Source organism: Lonchura striata, chromosome Z, assembly GCF_046129695.1.
Source record: "Lonchura striata isolate bLonStr1 chromosome Z, bLonStr1.mat, whole genome shotgun sequence".
In the NCBI taxonomy this organism is placed as follows: Eukaryota; Metazoa; Chordata; class Aves; order Passeriformes; family Estrildidae; genus Lonchura; species Lonchura striata.
Window position 1 is genome coordinate 1,694,374 of NC_134642.1, and position 23,017 is coordinate 1,717,390.

The window sequence follows — 23,017 nt, forward strand, 5'->3', positions numbered from 1 at the left end:
CTGAATTTCCAAACTTCAAATAAATTCTGTGAAGAGGCACTTTGGTCCTCAAGTATTCTTTACTCAGCACATATAGAATATTTCTAGATATTCGGATAAATGAAAATTCACCTTTAGAAGCTCAGTAATGATTTGAATTGTGAGAAATCCAATCCTTACCCTTTCTTGCTGCCATATAACATGATTTGATCTGACTTTGCTCTGCTAATGCCAACAGTTTGTTTCTATCTGTGCCTCTTTTTTTCAGACTTCCATCTTTTTCTTTGTATCACACCATCAGTCTAAGCTCATCTCATGCCCTAGGTATTAAGATTGTCTTCTTTCCTCACAGGTTTTACTTCCCTCTCTGCCATTGCTTTGACAGTGCAAATAGGAATTTATTGCACCTTGAGCCTTCCTCCAGCCTCCTTTGTAAGGGGTTCTGTGCCCATGTAATGATAGTTAAGTTTCTAATAACTCCTTTTTTTTATTATTCTGGTATCTTGTAAAATACTCTGTAAGCAAGCTTCCTTTCTCCATTTGCATATTTTTGGTATTTTGGTCAAATCACGCTTCTTTTCTCAAATCCATTGAATAAAATGAGTTTTCAAGGATTTTGTGGAGAAGTATGTTTTCTGGTTTAGAGCCTGTGCATTTTCATACAATTGTTTCAAAATCTTTCATGCAGGATGCCAGGGGTACTTGCTGCACAGCACAGTTTTACTGGATATAAAATCATAGAATTGTTTTGGTTGGAAAGGACATCTGAGTTTGAGTCCAATCCTGCTCCCCAGCACTGCCTGGCTCACCACTGCCCCATGTCCCCAGGTGCCACATGCACATGGCTTTTAAACACCACCAGGGATGGGGCCTCCACCACTGCTCTGGGCAGCAGTGCCGGGGCTGGACAGCCCTTTCCATGGAGAAACTTTTTCTAATATCCAAACTAAATGCATTGGCACAACCTGAGCAATTTCTGCTTCTCCTATCACTTGCTACCTGGAATAAGAGACACACACCCGCTTGGCACCAGCCACTTCTCAAGGTCTGTTACCTTCTCTGGACATTTTCAAGCGCCTCAATGTCTTTCTTGTCATGAAGTGCCATACTTTTCTTTAAACCAAAGGCAAGTACTCTTTCAGCAGCTTTGTTGCATTATAGGCAGCTGTTGCTGTCTGGTCATCCTTAGTTGCTGCTCCCAGGGTGAAATCCTTCATACTTAGGGAGCAGCTTGTGTTGCTTATTGCTGCATTAAATCTCAGCAAGTTTATTTTGTGTCCAGCTTCTTGAAAGGTAAAGAAAAATTTAATTAAAATGCTTTTTCTCTTTTTTTATCAATCCTGTAATGACCATGCCACTTGGAAAGTTTAATTGTAGTATTTAATGGAATCACAGAATACCCTGAGCTGGAAGAGACCCACTAGGATCACCGAATCCAACTCCTGACCCTGCACAGACCCCCAACAATCCCACCCTGTGCATCCCTGGCAGCGCTGTCCAAAGGCTCCTGGAGCTCTGGCAGTGCTCATTCCATGGCCCTGCACAGACATCCCAACAATCCCACCCTGTGCATCCCTGGCAGCGCTGTCCAAAGGCTCCTGGAGCTCTGGCAGTGCTCATTCCATGGCCCTGCACAGACATCCCAACAATCCCACCCTGTGCATCCCTGGCAGTGCTGTCCAAAGGCTCCTGGAGCTCTGGCAGTGCTCATTCCATGGCCCTGCACAGACATCCCAACAATCCCACCCTGTGCATCCCTGGCAGCGCTGTCCAAAGGCTCCTGGAGCTCTGGCAGTGCTCATTCCCTGGGGAGCCTGGGCAGTGCCAGCACCCTCTGGGGAAGAGCCTTTCCCTGATATCCCACCCAAACCTCCCTGGCACAACTTCAGGCCATTGGCATTTGATTACTGTTGATGTGTATCGATATAAGTCACTTTATATATTCTCTCTGTATATTGAAAGTATTTTGATAGCTTGATCAAGTATTTATTAGCTTTTGGTATTTAGATGGCACAAAAATGTATTCCTGTTTGGCCCTCTGAAGAATATTTTTCAGACTGTTGGGATGTCTCACCTTCAGTTCATATAATGCATCCCATGTTACTTTTTATTATTCAACTGTATTAATTAAAAAAAAAACTCACACGGAACAAAGTAGTATAAATTATTTGTAGAAGCCTGTTACAACAAGGGTACTATTGTGCTTTATTTTACTTACAGTGTCATTGAAAGACCATCAACAAAGGTATATTTTTAGCGTTGGTGATACTCTTATTGTAATGAGTTTCACGATCACTGTTCCAGTACTATGCTCAGGACAAACTAGCATGTCATTATTTTGGAGCATCCTATTCACTTCCTTAAAATAAAGTACACTGCTACCTTTCCTTCTCATTGTTAAAAGCTTTCAGAAAAGGTTTTGGAAAATTCTAACTTCCAATTTCCTTTCAGGTTCTAATTTTAATTCCCGTATCTTTTTTTTCCCAATTTTTTTAGTTATAAAAGCTGCATTTTAAACATTGGCCTTTTTTTATGTGAAATGTGGGCTTTATGAGCTGTTTCAAACTGATGTAAATTAGACTTTTTGAGGCACTTGTTAAATTATTCTCCTTATTAGCTTTTTTTTTTTCCCTGTTGGGATCTACAGGCTTTGTGGAGCTGACTTTTTGAAAATGTTAAGTTCATATATTACTGGTTTGCATTTTACTGTGTGTGCAAATAGCACTTAACAATTCACTGATATTAGCAACCATTACTATTTAGTCTGTATTAATTGTCATCCCTGAGTTAAATTAAAAGCTGCTGTGTAAAGGGAGGTAAGAAATCCATGTTGTTTTTAATTCCTTAAAAACAAACAACCACAGGACCTTGAGATTGTTGTTCAGCCTTTAGTCTTCCTTGCTGGCTGAGCTCACCACTGATGTGATTTGATGGTCTGTAATGGATCACATTATCCCAGAATGGTGCGGGTTGCAAAGACCTTAAAGATCACACTGCTTGTGGTCAGGAGCACCTTCCTCCAGACCAGGTTGCCCCAGCAGGTTGCCCTGTCCAGCCAGGCCTTGGACCCTGCCAGGGACCTGGAGACACAGATTCACAGCTGCACACAGCTTCTCTGGGCACCCCATGTCAGGGACTCACCTCCTCACAGCCAGGAATTTCTCCTGATAATGCCAGCTGATCATTCCTAATCTTCCTAACAGATGCCAGCTGTTACCTCATCTTGCTCTTATTCCAACTTACTGTTTTGCTCACTATGCATTGGCCTGGATGTATTTCTGTGAGGGAGAGATGAGTTGAGATGAGGGGTACCAAGATGATTTCATTGCTCTAGACATAGCTCTTCATTATTATAAAAAATCCATAATGGTGAGATTGAAGGGATGTCAAGCTCCATAGCCTGCCTGAAAGTTAATGGAGACGAGAGGATGAACAAGGACAAATATTCCAGTAGAAAAATCCATATTCTTGTCAGCCTGTGCACACTGCCCTTGGTGATGACATACTACATGTATTTTTCTGTTTGATCTCAACTTGGCTTTTAGTTGGGCAAAAATAGATGTGTGATGAAGACACATGAGGGAAATTTGGGAGACAGTTGCAGCTTCCACTTCTGGACCTTGTACCTTGTTGTGAAGAGGGGAACAACCTTGTTGTAAAGGATCTTTGCTTTTTTAAAATTGCACTATCCATGCCTTGAAAATCAAAATCAAGCCTAAAACATTACATATACTGCAGATATGACTGCTGCAAAATCAAGAAACTCTTTTAGAATGCAGCATTTGTTGGTGATGAAAGGTATTTATGAGCTAAACTTCATACAAATGCCTTTTGAGGGTTGTAACTAACTCTGTGCTGAGACTTTAAAAATTAGTCTGATATTTATGAAGGTGGTTTTCAGAGCTAGAGATAGAGGCATAATAATAAGTGAATGACCTGGAATTGAAGCTTTGTGCCAATTTAGGGGATAACAGTATTACCTGGGAAGCTCCAAATGCATTTGTTAAGTATAATATCTGGCCTTGATTTTTTTTTTTTTTCTTCTGTGTTTAGCTGTAATGTTTTTGTGGAACTCTTTGAGTTTGCCGTTCTATGCATCTTTATTATGGAAAATTCAGTATGAAAAATCCTGCCATGTCTCCCTGCCCTTGTGCTTATCTAAAGGATGGCCCTTGGGGAAGGATTACCAATGGATGGAGGAGAAAACTGTGTTGAGTTTTTTTTAAGCTGAATATCTGTGTTATGGGAAGTGGTCCCACAAAGAATTGTCCCAGCATGGTGTGAATGGCATGAGTTCATGGCTGGAAAGAACTTTGCAAGGGGGAAGACAAGAGTATCTGCACTACTGCTTTGTAACTAGAAATCATCCACCAAAATCTTGGTTATGCATAAACTCTAATTTTAGTGAACTTAATCATAAAAAAAAAAAAACTTAAGGAATATATAAAGAAATAATTTGTCCATTATTTTCCTTTCTGCTTTTCCCCAGTTCTCTACATTTCTGTTGGAATAAACAAATTTATTTTTTGCTATTCTGCTTCTGTGCAGAATACCATTGTATGTTCATTTTCCTCTTCATATGCATTGAACTCATGCACTTTCCAAAATCTTGATCCTTCTTCATTGTTTATATTTAAATTTCCTTTAAAACTAAAATACTTTATGTATTTTAGAGAAGAATCTACTGGCTGGAAATCTGCTTTACTCCAGTTTTTTTTCTCTTTGTGAAATTATCTCTGTCTTCTGGAGCAGACACCAGATTTAACCTGCTTTTGCTGCACCCGACCATAGGCATCTCCAACTTGGTTTTAACAGATTGTTTTGTCTCCACAGCACTAGATGGTGCTGATGACAGTATCTCTGAAATCTGAGTGTTCCAAGATACCCATGGTTGCGGAAGTAGTGCTGCTGTTTCCTACCAAGGACCAGTTTGCAGATCCAGTTATTAATCTAAACAAAAATTTCAGTCTATGAATGCAATAACAGAATATGGGAGGAGGAAAAAGGCAGAAAGCTACCAATATATCTTAATTTCTGTGTTGCTTCTTCCCCTTTCAACATGGAAACAGCTATTGACTAATAGCTGTGAGCTAGTGTAACTGATTCCTCATGGCTGTCAGGGGTGCTGGAAAAGCCTTTTCCTAAGGCTCTTGACTGGAATGGGGTGACAAGAGCTGGTGACAAGCTAGCCATACAACCCTCTGAAACACACACAGTCACCCTAGGAAAACCTGATAGGAGTCCTGTAATGCTCCAAAAAGAAGTAAGTAAGTCCAAATTATGTGTTTAAATGCAGAAAGCCTAAAAACATCTGACACCTAACAAGAGGAAACGGCCTCAGGTTGCACCAGAGTAGGTTTAGAATGGATGTTAGGAAAAAAATTCTCCATGGAAGGGGTTGTTCTTTCACAGGCTGCCCAGGGCACTGGTGGAGTCCCCATTCCTAGAGGGATTTAAAAGCCACTATTTAAAATTCGATGTGGCACTTGGGGACATGGGTCAGTGGTGGCCTTGGCAGTGCTGTGGAAATGGTTGGACTCAATGGCCTTAGAAGATCTTCCAGTATGGGGATGGGTTAATCTGTTAATTGATAGCTATATTTGAGCTATCCAGGGCTTCAGAGGAGTATCTGACTCCTAGCTGCTGCTGAGCATGGTGGCCTTGAGCTGGTGGCCCTTGCCCAGTGCTGCTACTTCCACCATTCTCCTTGTAAATCAGGTTACACCATCCTCTGTGAGTCTCATTGCCCTGCTTTTTTCCAGAATACAAAAAAAATAGTTTCTTTCTCTGTATGTCTATGTACCTCTGATTTAACAGATTATAAAGCTAAGGTAATCCTTTTTTCATTGACTTAGGCTAAAATAAATTAGAAAATAATATGTACTAGTAAAATGCAATAACTCACCCTCAAAATGCACAAAGCTTTGTCATATATTTGGATTTCTCATGTCTAAGCAATACATTATTAAAATGGATAATATATGAGATACTTAAGTATACATTACAATGTATTGCATGGGGTGCTGCACTTAAAAATTGCATTCTAGTGAACACAAACTATTTATGAACTAAAATTGCATGTATGCCATTCCTTCTGTGACAGTTTGATTTCTAAGAATTTTATAATGAACAGAAAATGTTTTTCAGAGCATATATTGTGTGGAGTGTTTCTGATTCAAACTCTGCTGTTATTTACCCAGATGTTAAATAATTAAAAAAATAATACAACTATTGTATATTGCATTCTAAAAATTTTGTGTATATAATAAGACTTCTTTCCTTTCTGAACAACCTTAACTATTTCAGGACACTCTCGTGAAGTTATTTTAATTTCTTTTTCCCCCAGTCTATTTTCTCTGTTGTCTAAAAAACACAACAAAGTGCTGGAGCAAGCCACGCAGTCCTTGAGAGGTTCCTTGGGTTCAAACGACTCTCCACTTCCTGATTATGTGAGTATCAAAATGAATGTTGTAACGGGTACTTCGAAATTCAAGTCATACATCCCTAAATCTGCAAAGAATTCTCAGAGTGTGGCAGCTGAGCAACCACCAACATGAAAATACAGGAACCTGTATGAATGATGTCATGTCTGAAACATCTCTAAAAAACAAGAATTACACTTAGAAATGGCAGAACAAAACCACAGCTATGCGGAAGGAAGAGACTTACTGTCAACTCATGCTTTTCAAGCCATTTGTAATTCAGAATATTTAAATCACACAGTTGAAAACGTCATTTTTCAGAACTGGGCTTTAGCATAAAAGTCCAGTTTTCTTTCGACAGAATCTTAAAATGCCTAAAAATAATTGAAAACAATTCCCAGTGAGCCTCTGAGGGAGTATTGGAGTCATGGGGTAAATGAGTATGTTCTGAATACATGGATACTTACAGTTACCTTCAGTTTTCTCAGCCAATGCCCACAAGCAGGCAACAATTTTGTATTTAATTGCATAGCTTGTTGGGAAATCTCTGCTTTGGGTGGAAGAAGGAGACGTCTTGAGGGGACTTGAATAATATATTTGTGCTGCTGAAGTATCTTTGGTATGTACTCATTGGAACCCTCACTGCAGTACTGTGTGCAGGAAAGAAAAGTTGATTTATCATTTGTTTGGGATTTCTGAGGATGAAAAGGTATCAGGTGTTTTATTTACAGGGCAAATACATGATTTAGAATATGCCTGTCTGAGAGTTTACAAATCCTATTACTCTAATAAATATAAAAATACCAAAAAAAGATAATTTGATATAATAGTTTAATGACTTAAATAAGGAAACAGCATGGTACACATGCCTGCAAAACACATAGGCACACATAGGCATGTGCTAACGTACATATGAAGATCTATATTTTAGGGTGTGTTAGAACACAATGCTTGAAAAATATTTTATAGGTTTTGAACTTTTTTAACTCGCTGGATGTAAACAGTACAGCAGTTAAGGAAAGGCCCAGGGAAAAGCTTTCTGTATGAAGCTGTCCCCTTACATACAGAGACAGCTGAACAACGCAGCTGATAGAGCTGGGAAAGCTCCCTGGAGTACAGCCAAGAGGCTTAGATACTCCACTGAATTTTTTTTCTTTTTACTCTTGGTATGATGTAGGGATGGAAGGGAGAAAAATGAGCACTTGGAAAGATTAATGTAGGGGAGAGTAAATTAAGTTCATGGCCTGTATTTTAAAACAGTAAGGTAAACTATTAAGGCATGGCTTTCTGGTCCTTTCCTTTTTCTCTCCAAATTGCTCATGTTACAGTTCAGTCTGAAACATAGGCAATTGACTAGAAAAAGTTGAGGCCAGATTTCATCACTTCAGCATATTCTGCTTCTGAAAGCCTGTGTTTATGTTGTGTGTAAGAACAAGGAGGAGTGGAGGGGACTAAAATGTCAGAAGTCCTAAAGCATGTTCTCTGTATCCCAGCGTGGAACTAAGGAAAAGGGTGATTCTAATATTGCCTGCTCTGCGCAGGTTTGTTCATTGAGAGGTGGAGGTTTGCCTAATAAACAGTTCTCTTTGCAGGTTCTGTTTGGATCAAGTATGTATTTTAAAAAAATGCCTTTCTCACCATTTTTTATTCACTTTAATTTATACATTATTCATTTTCTCACTGTGCTCTGTAATCCAAATGGGAATTTGCATGGAACCTGAATCCAAGGGTTAAATGAAATGAAAGTAATCTAGGTGATGTTTTAAGATATTTGTCTTAAATTCTGGGTGTTTGAACCCAGTACTCTTTATATTCTAGTAAGTTTTTGACCCAATACACAGTACCTAAGCTTATACTCACTGATGGTGATTGGAATATACTGAGTTCTACCTTTACCATGTTTATTAATGTTATTTTTTTGAATTATCTGCTGCAGTCTGCCATCAGGTATGTGGTGTAAAAGCAGAGATGGGAACTGGAGTAAGGAACTGACCCTGTTGGCCTTGATACTGTTCTTGCTGGGGTTTTCCTGGTTTTTACAAAATAAAACAGCAAGTTGTTTCATTTATTGAGGCTGGACCAGTGTCCAGGTCCTTTCCTGATAAACTCTTGTCAGTGTGGTGGATTCAGGAGCAGGATGGAGAAGGCAACAGGACAGAGACAACCAACCCCTGTCATTATTGCCTCAAACGCATGATCCTTTGTTAGACTAATTCTCATGCTAAGTAATTTACTTGTTGTTTCATAAGCCATAATATTATTTGTTGTTTTTTTTAGCAGCATTGACCTCTTTTGAAATACTACCTATGATCCAATTGGAAATGGGAAGAGTCCACTTAAGTTTATCTTTCTTGCTTTCTTGCATTCAATGAAAGCATATTTTCCAATGTTTTTAGCAAACGAGAAAACTGGTAATAAAATAATTGAGAATTTTGCTTCTTTCAGCTCAAATCAAGACATATTACTTAAGTAAACATACCAATGATTTTCTTGGTAATTTGATTACAGCCTAATGTAATTTATCAAATCAGAGGTACTTAAAGCATAACTAGAGACATGCTAACTTCTCTTGGGAAGTAGCACATCAGATGTGTTGTTTGAGCTACCATCTACCCCAAAAACCTCTCTTTTCAAGCATTTCATAGTACTCTTTATGTTTTTTGAGTGCTTCCCCTGCTTGTTGAACTACAGCTGGTAACAAGAGATTCTCCTTAGCTCTCACTATGGAAAAGAAGAGAGTAAATTTTGATTTTTGGCAAGTCTGTGTCATTTTCTTGCTGATGTGAGAAAAAAACTCAATTTCCTTAATGCAAAAATTGAGGAAATTAAAAAGCAAATGTATGTATAGTATTAGATTCAAGTAGTTTGGCAGACATCATCATTTAAGTCTCCTAAATTTTGGGTTTTAAACTAAATTGTTCTAGCCAGAAGCAGATTAAATGGGTTAGGAAAAATTCTAAAAATAATCCTACTTAGTGGCAATATATTCAGTTATTTAGTACATAGCATTGTCATTTAAACAGCACGTCAGTGGTGAATGAAATTTGGGATAGAAACCTTGTAGTGTAATATCAAACTTTTCATATTAATAGATACATTAATCCATATATGGAGGGCCATCCTTTAATCCTTTGTCCAGAATCTGTTGGGTTTTTAGCATAGGAATTAAAGCATGTTGGCAACTCAAAGGGAAAAATGTAAAAAATATAAATGTTGTGAGCTTTCTGTGTGCATTTATATGTATAAAAATATATGTTATAATATGTTGTTATATATATATATAAAGTCTGCAGTAGCAAAGCCTGGTGGTACTGGGACAGTTTCCAATCAGAGCTGACTTTTCATGACTCCTTCCCAATCCAGTAAATTCACCCACTGTGCAAAGCTGGCTTTCATGGAGGGCTGGAATTCTGCAAATGTTGATGAGTTTTTCTCTCATCTTGATAACCAGAATTAAACTTCACATCTGGATGACGCGATTTCTGTATTATTTTCTTTTCCCCCTCAGTTTGTGCTCCATAATGGGCTAAATGAATTCCAATATTTAGATTCTTCTTTGATTTTTCCCTGATTTATATGGTAAATAGAAAGCAGCTGTCTGTTTAACCATCTAACTCTTGAAACTCCTAGGCCCCTCAAGCGTCATCTGGAAGTAATGTAGCTTGTAAAACAAAGCTAAGAAGAAAAAGCAATGTTTGTTTTATGTGGGATGAATGACTTCAGTTGGGGTCCCTCTAATTCGGCCATTATGGGGGTTATTAAAAAGCAGTATTACAAAAGTGGTTTCAACAAAAAAGAAATTTGGGGGGGTGGGAGCTTATATCTTGTTATTACATTTGATTATATTCAAACCTCCAAGTACTTCATAAATAGTCCTTCGTTTGAGTTTCCCCAAGAGAAAACAGCCCAGTCTCCCCCCTCTACGTCAGTAGATGTAAAAAGGTTCCCCTGCATCAATTACTTCCAAAGAAGAAGCTGTCTGTTATAATTAAGATATTTATCTTAGAAACATGAAAATGCTAAAGAGTAGGTAAAATCAGGTCTATGAACTGCAGTATTTGTTGTCTTTTAAACATAATGAAACAGATCTAAAATCTATTAATGTTCTAGTTTCAGTTATGTGCACAGAAGTTAATTTTTAATCCAGTATGTAGCAAACAAGTATTTTATTCACTAATCATGTGAACAATTTGGCCTTTAAATAAATGTTGTTATGTTTTGGGGCTTAGAAGGAGAAGATCTGTAAGCCCTTCCAGCCCAAATAATTCTAGAATTATATGAATCATAGAGCCATTTGGAGTGGAAAAGACCTCTAGGTTCATCAGGTCCTATAATATGTTCTGTGCTTGCATATCTAATATTACCTTAGGTATTCTGCATCTCTATCTGATTTTTTTAATTATCTAAAGAACAGTTTAATGCATAGCTCTGCCATCACATAGAAGTGTTCTCCTATAAACGTGTGCTATCACAAAGAAATGGGAAATCTTCCCCACAATCATCTGATGACTCCAGAAATGATGCAGAAATGAAATTAAACCTACTTCCAAATAAACTGGTTGGCCGTAATAGAGTTAGTGTGATGCAATTAATGTTGTTCAGCTGGTAGTCTGTAAAGTACTGCTTGGTGGTAACTGCTGAGAACACAAAAAATATGTAGAACTGGATCCAATGTTGGCAGAATGGGAAACTTTTGCCAAATTAAATCAAGACTGCTGACTGAGATATGTCCATATTTGTCAAATACTGGAGTGAGGAAAAAAACCTAAGGTAGTTCTGTTTTGTTGGGTTTGTTTTTTTTTTTTTTTGGTCATAATGTTTCTTTAAAATTCAGAAACCACCTACTTACCACCCAAAGCACTGCCTAGGTCTCGTCAGGAGCTTTCTTCCATTTCAAAATGTCATCAAGAAACCCATTTTAAGATTTTTTTTTTTAATGACTTAGCCATGCATCATTAGTGGTCTAAAAAACTTCATTTTTCTGTGTGAATTTTTTGTTTCTCATGTTGTCTAGAGGAATAAACTTAAAATGTTATAATACAAGAGAATTTTTATTAGGGTGTTATTTAATGAAAGCATATGGTAAAGCAATATAGTACTGGGTGGGTTTTGTAGAGTATGTGGATTCTAGCTGTTCAAGTTGCACTTAATAGGAGAGTCACCTTGTTTTGCACTATAATACCTTTTTTTTGATTACTCTGACTTGATGGCTGATGAAGTAACATTTTCAATATCAGGTTATTCTTGGGTTTGCCTGTCTCCGATATTGAGCAGAGGGCCTAAAAATACTTTTTCTAAATATTAGTCATGCCCTCCTCCAGATGAATTATAGTTTATAGAATATTACTCCTACCTAATCCCCCTATTTTTATATCACAAAAAAATAGCTATTTCAGAATAGACTGAAATAGCCAACCTAACCCAAATCTAAAGCAAGCTTTTCTATTGAGTAATAGCTGAATTCTGCAGTTCTGTCTGAATTCTTAATCAGTTCTTTCCTTTAAATGAATTTAAACTTTCATAAGAAAATGCTGCATAAATTATCTTTAAACAGAAGAACTATCCTAAAATCCTTTTGAAAAGATGTCAGTAAAGTTCAGTCTTTTAAACTTCTGTATATTACTATGAAGTACTGATAGTTATTTGCAGCTGGTTTTTGCAACTATCAGTATAACTATATAACCAAGTTTTTTGGTGTCTTTACAAATACATTACTTGTGGTTGAAAGTTTTTTAGACAAATACATTGAAGAACATGAAGATAATATTCTCAGAATGATGATGGTCTTTCATCACCCAGGATTTCCACAAAATTTTCAATGTGTCTGGTATTTGTGTCACATAGATGGTGTTAAGCCTTATTTCACTTAGAAATTCTCATTATTTTGGGAAATAAGGATGAAAATTTATTCGGTTTGAAAGAACATTTATTGTGGCAGAAGCATCTTATCATCACCTGATTGAAAATCTTTCATTCTTCAGGTTTATGGGAAAGGAGAACAAGTAAGTAAAATAACTTCTGACATTAGCAGTGCAAACACCTACTAAAGTAATTTCATGACCTCTTGTTTTGCTTGTTAGAAACATTTGAAATAAACCAAACATGAACATCATAATTTTTTTTACTTCTTCTTCTTCTTTAATAGTTGTAGACCTTTAGGACATTGTCATTATTTAGCAGTAAAGTGTATGAATTATGGCATTTGTGCAATATCTGCACTCAAAACCCATGTTTTTTGAGAAGAATGCTTAAATGAACATTCTTAAAGGAGAGGATGATTAAACTGAAGGAGTTTTAGGAGTTTGTCTTATAAAAGGGTGAGATCTTGGTGTTCCTTTGCACCTCTGTAAGTTAAACAGGAGAACTTTATGTGCTGATTTTTCTCCTGCACAGCTAATTGGGGTGCATTTGAGAGAACTGGAAGCCTGGGAATGCTGGTGTTTTAGAAGGGTCTTAGGTGTAGCTGTAGATAGAAAATGTGATACATTATTAAGATAAAGCCCTCATAAGCCTCTCTATAAAACTGTTACTGCCATGTAAATCAACATTTGTTTTATTCACACTAATGGCAAGTATTGAAGTGTTTAGATGAAAAAAGGAGCAGTACTGATCCCCAAAGCACCCTTCTTTGCTGATTTGGTCATTAGGTGCTTTTCCTGCTGCCTCTTTCACATGAGTGGGTTGTTCAGGGTTTCTCAGAAACTAATTACTCACCTGGATGGTTCATCTTGGTCAGACGTCCACAGACAAACAGAACAACCTAATGCAGTAGCTCTCCAAAGAGTAGGATTTATTTTTATAACAGCAATCTATTTCAACAATGCATTAAAACAATTTTCTGGTGTTCCTAACGCAAGGTTTTGATTGAAAAATGTAGTGCTTAAAAACCATAAGTATGTGACCATATGTTATAAACATCCCAGTAATTCTTTTTTTAAACATGCAGCCATATAAAGTAGAGGAAATGGATGAGGAAGAAAGTATGTACCAAACCTTTTAGGCTGTTTGGTACTAAATATCTAATTGTAATTGGAATTTCTGTGTGCTGCTTTTTCTCTATGAGATATTGGCGGAACATGTTGTACCTTCCATTTCCAATTTCTCCTCTTCATATTTTTCAGGGACATTTACAGACTAACCAGTGAGGTTTTCGTACATTTTTAGTTGTTTAAAAAAAAGCTATCCATTTCTATCAAAGGGTACTAAGAAATTATTTTAAAAGTAAACAAACAAAGATCTTTAAGCTCCTCCATTGCAGATATCTGTGATTTGGCACTGGAAAGACAAAGAAAATAATAGAAATTAGGGTAAACCAAGACCTGGTGATTTTGAGAAACATGCTCTAAGAGGAAGATGGTGTGTTTCACATTGGATAAAATAATGGAAGAAGTTATTCACCTGTGGAAATGCTGCTCAAACCTGTCTGAACTGAAACATCCACAACTTCAAATGCTGGGGACAGCTCTGGCCCCTCAGGACAAGAGAGACACGGAGGGGCTGCAGCGTGTCCAGGGCAGGGAATGGAGCTGGGAAGGGGCTGAGCCCCAGGAGCGGCTGAGGGAGCTGGGAAGGGGCTGAGCCTGGAGAAAAGGAGGCTCAGGGGGACCTTGTGGCTCTGCACAGCTCCTGACAGGAGGGGACAGCCGGGGGAAGAGTCAGGCTTTGCTCCCAGGGAACACGGACAGGAGGAGAGGGAACGTCCTCAGGTGAAGATGAGGTTGGATATTGGGAAAATTCCTTAATGGAAAGGGCTGTGCTGCCCTGGTACAGCTGCCCCGGGCAGGGGTGGAGTCCCTGTCCCTGGAGAGGTGTAAAAACCATATGGATGTGGCACCTGGGGACATGGGTCAGTGGTGGTCACTACCCTTGGCAGTGCTGGGGTAATGGTTTGACTCCATCTTGGAGGGCTTTTCCAACCTAAACAGTTCTGTAATTCTATAAAATGTTGAAACAAGACCATTTTCTACCTCTGCAGAGCCACATTTATTACAAGTTGTGTCCATGTTACTGAAGCAAGTTAATCTCACCAGTTTACAATTTATCTTTTTGGAGAGGTCTTGTGCCCCCTGAGCAGCCTTTCACAGTGTCATGCTGAGGGCAATTCTCCTGCTGGTGGCTGTTGTTAATATTACCTATAATGTTACACAACTGCTGCTGATTGGCAGTGTGGGTGGCCAGGAGAATGAATGATGGGATGAAGGCAAGGAGAGTATTTTAAAGGGAATGAGTCAACCATATTAAAAGGCAGTCTTGGTATGAAGTGAAAAAGAAAAAAGTTTGGATAAAAAAAATTATTAATATAGACAGAAATCCAAAATCAAAAGTGGATTTTGAAAAAGGATTGGCTCCTCTCTGCTGCTCATATGAACTATCACACGGAGCAAAATAAGCCTCTTAATGAAAACTGATTTCCTCATCACCTGTCCTGAAAACAGCATTAAAGAAATGTAGAAGGGAGAATTTACATTTTGTTTATCCCCATTGATAGGAGTGGACTCTTGTTCTCTGTGAAATACCTTCCTGAAAAACCTCTCCGAAAAATTAGAGAATGTATTTAGAAGAAACAGAAATTTATAAGAGTCTGTTACTCATTTTTATTGAATCATATAGACACCCTAATGTTTATCACAAGTGTAATTGAAAAGATAAACTTTTAATTCCCTTTCATGTAATCAGCTATTTCTACTAATTTTCTAATTTCTTTGTTGATTAGGAAGTAAGTGAATTAGTGGAATACATTGCATAATTCATATGCTAAATCAGCTTTATAAATAGGAAATCTTCCACAGAATTGATTAATTATAGAAACAATGACCCAGAGTTTGGACAAAAAGTAGCAATCCTTAACAGTATCTGAATTAGAGGCAGAGAACTAAGGGATGTTCAGCCTGGGGAAGAGAAGGCTCTGGGGAAAAAAGCCTCTAATACATTGCCATTGTTTAATCATCCTATATTTGTTATCCCCAGCACTTCTGGGAGATGTCTGATTGCCTTCACTTCTCTGAAACAAAGTTGAGACACGTAAGATACTTTTTTTTTTTTTTTTTTTTTTTCCCTTCAAATATGTCACTGGAATGTGGTGGAGCTCTTCCAGAGCTGCTCTTGTTCACATTCAGGCTGGAGCCCAAGCTGGGTGAGCCGTGGCCCACTACTGAACAACATATTCTCCAAAGACACTGTGTTCTGATGCATTTTTGTGTTGCTATCAAGCTGGCACGGTGTGTACAGAGCCTGTTCCACTCCAGCATTTGTGTGTGTGTTAACCCAAACCCTTGACCTCAAAGATAATGCTGGCTAATAACAAAAACCAGCCGTCCTGTTCTAGAGAAAATAAGATGTATTGTAACATTGCAGGTTCAATTTGCTTTATTCACTGCAATAGGACTCATTATCTGAAGTATATCTGTTCTCCCCAGATTAACTGAGGAGAAAATGGATGTTGCAGTTCCCAAAGGCAAGTCTTTCATCTACTCACTAGCAGATAATTTGTGGCACTTACAGAGAAGTAAGATGCTTACTCAATTCAGCCAAAAAAAGTTATCTCAACAAATAATGACAAGTTTTCCCATTCCAACACTAATCTTCTAGATTTTGATAAATTGAGTCAATAGGAAGAGTCATGTTACATTCCCATGGGAAAAACCTTTGTGGAATTTTTCTGATACATAAAATTATTTCTCTGCAATAAACTAGTCATCTTAACATGTGGTAAGTTAATTAAAGTTCGTTAGAAAACTTCATGTAAATTATAGGTAACCAGTTACAATCAGAAACAGGATTTTGGTGAGAGTTGAGGGACTCTGGGATGGTACAACATACCCAGGTGCTTCACTGTCTTTCAGCAGTAATCTCTCATCTTGTCCCTGTCTGAGCTTTATGAACCAGGCTAAACAAAAGTTTGATCCCAAAATAGACAAGTCTTCATAAATAGTTCAGGAAACTTTATTTAGTTGGATAATGCAGTTTTTACGTATTTCCATCAAGAGCATTTTGCCTCAAAATTTGAGAAAATACCATCTGCTGCTCATAGTTCATTTTGGAGCAAGTGCCTGTGTACATAGACTTCTATAATTATTTTCTGTGAGTTTTGGGTTTTCCACATCTCAGTTAAAGGTTTGTTTTTTGGCATTCAGGCTGAAGCTGCTCTGTGCTTCCAGAGCATTTAGCAGCATAGTGGTCAGCAACTTCTGTGTTTATCAGAACTGATGCAGTGTTCTTGTGACCAAATGTATTTCAGAAATAAGATGGAATGTAGTGAAAAGAGATTTAATCTAAAAGTTACCTCATTTATTTGGTTTGTTTGTTGTCAGCTTTCAGAAGGCTGTTTCTCATCTCCTACAATTTCCATTTTATTCAGCTCAAGAGAGCAGTTTTTGAAATTTGTTCATGGAGGTTTTTCAGGCCCAGGTTAATAGAATAAATGATACTTTTACTGGCAGTGACCAGTTTTGAAGAATTGATAAGGTAAAAGGAAAACAAAACCACTTTCTTATATTTTATAATTTTAGAAGAACTTATCTGCTTTATACTGAAAACCACTTCAAAGCTCAGTAATGTGATTTTTCTGATAGGTTTCACATATCTTTGTTAAGCTATTCCCTTTAATTTTCAAAATATTTAACACCACTGACAGAATGAATATAGTACATGTGTTGAGTGGTGTCATAAAGAATTGCTTCTTTAACCATGCTGCTATCTTTTAATGTCTCATAAGAAATAAAATCTTTTTCCGTTATTTATCTTCAGCTCTGGTATAAAATCATGCCTGTAAAGAAGCTTAATCCTGCTCACAGGAGTTTGGGAAGCTCATGCCATAACCCCTTGTCAGTTGTCAGCTATCTGGGACCTAACATTTTGTATCATGCACTGCTGCTGTTTAGTACTGAACCATCATTTAAACTTTCCTGTGTGCACACTGTAACCTTCAATGTGAACAGCAACAAACTTGCTTAATATTGTTAAGAGGGTTTTTATTCTATTTTGTGGTGATTTTCTGTTGTTGTCTTACCCATCTCTGTGTCCCTTTGCAGGGATTTTTGGTGTTTGAGCAGAGCAGGAGTCTTGCTCTGTGGAAGCAGGGGCAGGGTGTGGCCTTAGCAGTAACATCATTCCCTTGCCTCCTTGGCATTCCCGGAATTGTAATGATGGATACGTCTGCTCTGCGAGCCCCTTCTGATTTTCTTATGGCTCCCTCAGAAATTTCAACAGCAATTCTCACCCCAAGGTCTGCAATACAAAATCTTTTGGCTGCTGGGTAGAGAGAAGCACTGACTTTTCCCACTGATATCCTGTGCATCATCAGGACTGGAAAATCTTCTACTTGGATAGTATGGAAATTATGGAAACTCTATTCAGTCTCTGTTTGTACTGAGGACTTGGATTACACAGTCTTGTGTGTGAGGTTTTTTCCCTTAGGTAGGGTTAAAATTATACAGATTCATACTTTCAGTGGGAGAGAACAGTTCCACAGCATTGATGGTTTTGCTGTGTCATAGCAGAGATGCTGAACCACAAGATCTGATCAGTGAGAAACCATACGAGAACCTGGAAATTCAGCTTCTGTGAAGGTGACATCTTTAGCCAGAGATCAGTATATATTCAGTTTGTTTTGGTACCTTCTCAATTAAAATCGCTTAGACACTGAAGGTGGGTCTGCAAGACCATAGAATTGTAGGATCATTTGCTTTGGAAAAACCCTCTCAAGTCTGTGTTGGAAAAGTCATTGAGTCCAACCATTCCCCCAGCCTGCCAAAGCTCCACTGATCCATGTCCTTGAGTGCCACATCCACACAGCTTTTAAATCCCTCCAGGGGTGGGGACTCCACTCTGGGCAGCCTGTGCTGGGGCTGGACAGCCCTTTTATGAAAGAAATCTTCCCTAATATTCAATCTGAAGTTCCAGTGGCAGAGTCTGAAGCCATTCCCTCTCCTCCTGGGAGCAGAGCCCTACCCCCCGGCTGTCCCCTCCTGTCAGGAGCTGTGCAGAGCCACAAGGTCCCCCTGAGCCTCCTTTGCTCCAGGCTCAGCCCCTTCCCAGCTCCCTCAGCCCCTCCTGGGGCTCAGCCCCTTCACCAGCTCCATTCACTGTCCTGGATATGCTCCAGCCCCTCCATGTCCTTGTTGTCCTGAGGGGCCCAGAGCTGACTCCAGGATTAGTGTAGTCAGTAATTACTGAATGTTTTTCTTGAGTCACAGCAGGTGGTGCACAGGAAACATGCTAATAGTTGTATATATATTTTTGCAGACAGTGTCACAGTTGTTACTGCTAAACATAATATCAAGGATGAAGAAAATATTTGATAATAGAGTCAGGGATTATGCTGGGGTGATAGGGTACTGCTAGATAAATTACATTCCTGCAACTGTAGTGTATTGTATATAGTAAAGTTTGGGAGGTGTGAAGGAAAAACATGAAGAAAGCTGTTTTCAACTGCTAATTGGTGGGTTTTTTCTGGCCATTTGCAAGATGTGATGTTTTGCTATCTTACTCTTCTTCATTATAAAAATATGGGGTTCTGTACATTACTTAACATCACATAGGCTAAAAAGAATAAGAGCCCCAAAGAAGCATTAAAATACTGTACGTGTGCTTAAATCTGGAGTTAACTATGAACTGAAACACAAAACTGAATGCCTGTATTAGCAACTGTATCCTAGTAATTTGTTAAATTAGTTCCTTTTTGGAGAATCACGTAATTGCTTCAAAGAGGGTCACCAGAAATCATCTCTAAGATACACGTTAAGGTCTACAGATTTCATTAGGTACTATTTACATTGCTATTAATACTACTGTTAGGCTTAATGCATAAATTGGAAACTTTGTCTTATATGAGACCTGCATTGCTCCTGATGGGATCCTGCTAAGTGGGAAAGGACTTTTTACAAGAGAATGGAGTGACAGGACATGGGGAATGCCTTCCCAGGGCCACAGGGCAGGGAGAAATGGGATATTGGGAATTAGGAATTGCTGGCTGGGAGGGTGGGCAGGCCCTGGCCCAGGGTGCCCAGAGCAGCTGTGGCTGTCCCTGGATCCAAGTGTCCCAGGCCGGTTTGGATGGGGCTTGGAGCAGTCTGGGACAGTGGACGTTGTTCCTGTCCTTGCCAGAGGGGGTGGAGCAAGGTGGTCTCTCTCCCTTCCAGCACAAACCATCTGTGATGGTTATCTTTCCGTGATAATTATCAAGGTTTCCGTTCTTGCAGCATTTACTGCTGTGTAATTTCTCCAAACAGTTTTGCTGGTGACATTTTGCAGCTAAGCTGAGTGTGTAGGACTGGAATCAGAAGCTTTTTCACTTGAGGAATGTCTTTACACTCCTCGAACTCTCCTCAAGGTAGATTGGTTCTCTTAATTAAAGTCTGTATCATGATGATCTATTTTACTTTTGTATGATGGAGTTGGGGTTGCATATAGAACTTGTTCTTTCTTGTTTTACCAGTCAAACTAAACAAAATCTTCCCATACCTCTAGGGAATGCTGCTTGGTTTCATGGAGAAATGGAGAAATCTTCATTTCCTTGCAACAGCAAGAAAACCTCATTAATATTTCAAGTACAGTATGACTAAATACAAATTCACAGTTTTAATTTTCTTAGTAGGAATGCTGTCATCTTCTAGTAGCAGTTGCTTCCCAGGTTTTGTGGGATCTTAGACAATGATTTGGTTCAGCTTTACTAAATACGGTTTGCATTCTGTTGTCATTGTTGCATGTCATGTAGTTTGGGAATACTGTCTTGGAGGGTTTGAGTTCCCAGTTGGTGACTGTCAGGTATTTTGGGCATTGTGGTGGATTCCCTTATGCTGAATCTTCTTGGTGGGCTTAGACCAGCCTCTGAAGCTTGACCCTGGATAGATGTCTTCCAGAGTAATTGACCTTTTCTAAGGTAGTTTGGGTGAAAATCAGGTTATTTGATTTGATTCATGGAGTCGTGGACCAACCTGGTCTAGTGGAAGGTTTCCCTGCCAATAAATCTTCCAAACCAAACCATTTTTGGTTTCCGTGATTCTGGGAATTGCAAAATCCTCAGTAAACAGGTAAAAAGGATACAGGACTATGAGAGTGAAGCATCACCAAGAATCAGTAAAGCACTGAGGGAATCTAGGCAGTTTTATAGTAATTTTTGATTGATTCTGGAGGCTGACCTTGAAGGAGGTGGAGGATAAGTTAAAATATGTCAAAGTGAAGTGGTTTAGGATTGGAATTTCAAACACAGGAAGAGCATGGATGGAAGAAGAGATGAAAGTGGAGGGGTGACCAGGAGATGAGCAGTGGATTAGCTGTAGGTCAGGTGGATAATAAACACTGTATGGTGAAGTCATGTAAGAAGTGTCCATGAAGCACCTGCATCTTCCCTGGGTTATTCTCATGTCCTCAGAAGTGGCTCATTGTTTCCTGGGCCAGTGCAAGTTGAGAAAGCAAGGTTTTGGAGCAGGAAAGCAGTGGGCTTGCTGCCTTGGCAGGTGTCCCGTGGTGTGTTTTCCTTTGGAGCAGACTGCTCCTGGGCCTTTTCCTCTGGGACAGGACACATACTACGGCATTTCCTCTAGTGTAGCCTTGTCGTGGGCTGCGGTGGGTGTTGGCATTGGGATACAGGCTGGAAACCCTGTGTTCCTTGTGGGAAGTGTATTCCTTCATGGGCTGGCTCAGTGTGGGTGAAAAGCTGTACTCTCAGCTTGCCATTTGCTGCGAAGGCAGAGGAGGAGTCAGGATGGACAGTTTATTTAGCAAAGTGTCTAGCAACAAACTTTGGTTTTGTGTGACAGCTCTGCTTTCATTTCTAAGCAGTGGTCAGAGATGGCAGGGTTAATTCTTGAGGCTATAATCACTACAGGCCCTGCATTTTTTCACATGATACCTACTTTACCAAAAGTTGTCTGAGCTTGACATAGAACAGCCAAAGAGTATTGCCAGTAAAAGAGATAAAGATAAGATTCTGGTCACCAAAGGCTTGGCTTTGAAGTTGCTTTGCTCACTGAGTGTAAGAACAGCTTTCTTGTAAGCTTCCTTCATTCCTCTCCGTTCTTCCACTCCTTTGGCAGAGCAAGTTTATTTTGTTGAAGGTTTTCTTTTCTGCTGAAAGTGCAGGAAATTCAGACAGCTCTCTTGGAAGCTCCCCAAAGCTAATACAAACAAGATACATATGCTTCTCTTAAATGAACTAAAAATAAAGTAAATTATTTGAAAATATTTTAACTATAGATATTCCCCTATAAAGACAAAAGGTAAATTTACATCATTACAATTGTAGATGTTGATAAATTATGTTATCAAGGTGAAATTCCCTATAGCATCTATTGTTTATTCCTCACCAAAGATTGAGTAGTACCACCCTGAAATCTGGAATAGTTGCATTACAGACAGAAGTAATAACTACTGCATGTCCAAAAGTATAATTCATTGAAGTATTCTTTAGCATGTATGAACCCAGATAAAAAAAAATGTAATGTAAAATGAACTGAAACTGTCTATTCAGCTATCTATACTTTATGTGGCTGCAGCTCATAGATCTGGAACAGTTTACCAAATTTTTCTGCCAGTTTCTCCATGGTAAAAAAATCACAGAACTTTTCTGTTTGGGGTTAATTTGGCATTCTTAGTCCTTTTGATATCTGTTAATAGTGCAGGGTATGTATGCTTTCTTTTTCCCATTGCTGACAAAATTGCCTTTATAGTCATATCTGCGTCATGAAGGAAGTACTTGTTTATGACTATAATTTTTTATAATTTATGTTCGCGATTGTTGAATCTCACTGAAAATATTACAGATGAAGAACTATAGTGAGTCATCATGGACAGGGGCTCAGCATGGAGAACAGCCATAATTACAGTTGCCTGTGCATACTCCACCCTCACCTGCTCTCTATTCCTACATCAATATGCGGCCTTCAGCCTCAACTCTGAAGATGATGGGTGGTCCCACAGTATGGATGCAGCAACACAGACATGGTGCAGCCCTCCCTGACATTCCAGTGCCTCAGGGGGCTCCAGGAGAGCTGCAGAGGGACTGGGGGCAAGGCAGGCAGGGACAGCACACAGGGAATGGCTCCCACTGCCAGAGGGCAGGCACAGATGGGATATTGGGAATTAGGAATTGCTGGCTGGGAGGGTGGGCAGGCCCTGGCACAGGGTGCCCAGAGCAGCTGTGGCTGCCCCTGGATCCCTAGAAGTGTCCCAGGCCAGGCTGGACAGGGCTTGGAGCAGCCTGGGACAGTGGAAGGTGTCCCTGCCCATGGCAGAGGGTGGAACAAGGTGGGTTTTAAGGTTCCTTCCAGCCCAAACCATCCTGGGATTTTCTGAGTTGCAAAGAGAGGCAAAGGGAGCAAATGTCCTTAAGGGGTCACTCAGAACTAGCAGAGAGAGTGGTGAGTTCAAGATGGTTTTCCTTCTGTGAATTGTAGAGTTCCTGGGAAGGAAACTATTACATCATGTCCAGCTGTTTTAAGTAGCTGCTTCACAGCTTTTGCACACTGTGTGCACTCCTGGCTCTGCTGGAGAGGGACCAGAAGTTTTGGTCAGAATGAGCGAAAGCCACCAAGCTTTGACACAAAGCAACTTGCACTTTTGAAAATTCAAATGTCAAAGCATTTTAGTACAGGCAGCAAGTTTCCACTCACTAAAAG

At 39.2% G+C, this 23,017-nt stretch overlaps 1 protein-coding gene across 2 annotated transcripts in view; it reads left to right on the top strand.

The window, feature by feature from the left end:
• DYM (dymeclin) overlaps positions 1-23,017 on the top strand; it is a 210,415-nt gene that overhangs the window by 137,461 nt on the left and 49,937 nt on the right. For both annotated transcript variants that reach the window (XM_031507418.2, XM_031507419.2), the window contains one exon: positions 6,326-6,428. In XM_031507418.2, the coding sequence (XP_031363278.1) occupies positions 6,326-6,428 (103 nt within the window). The remainder of the gene's footprint in view (positions 1-6,325; positions 6,429-23,017) is intronic.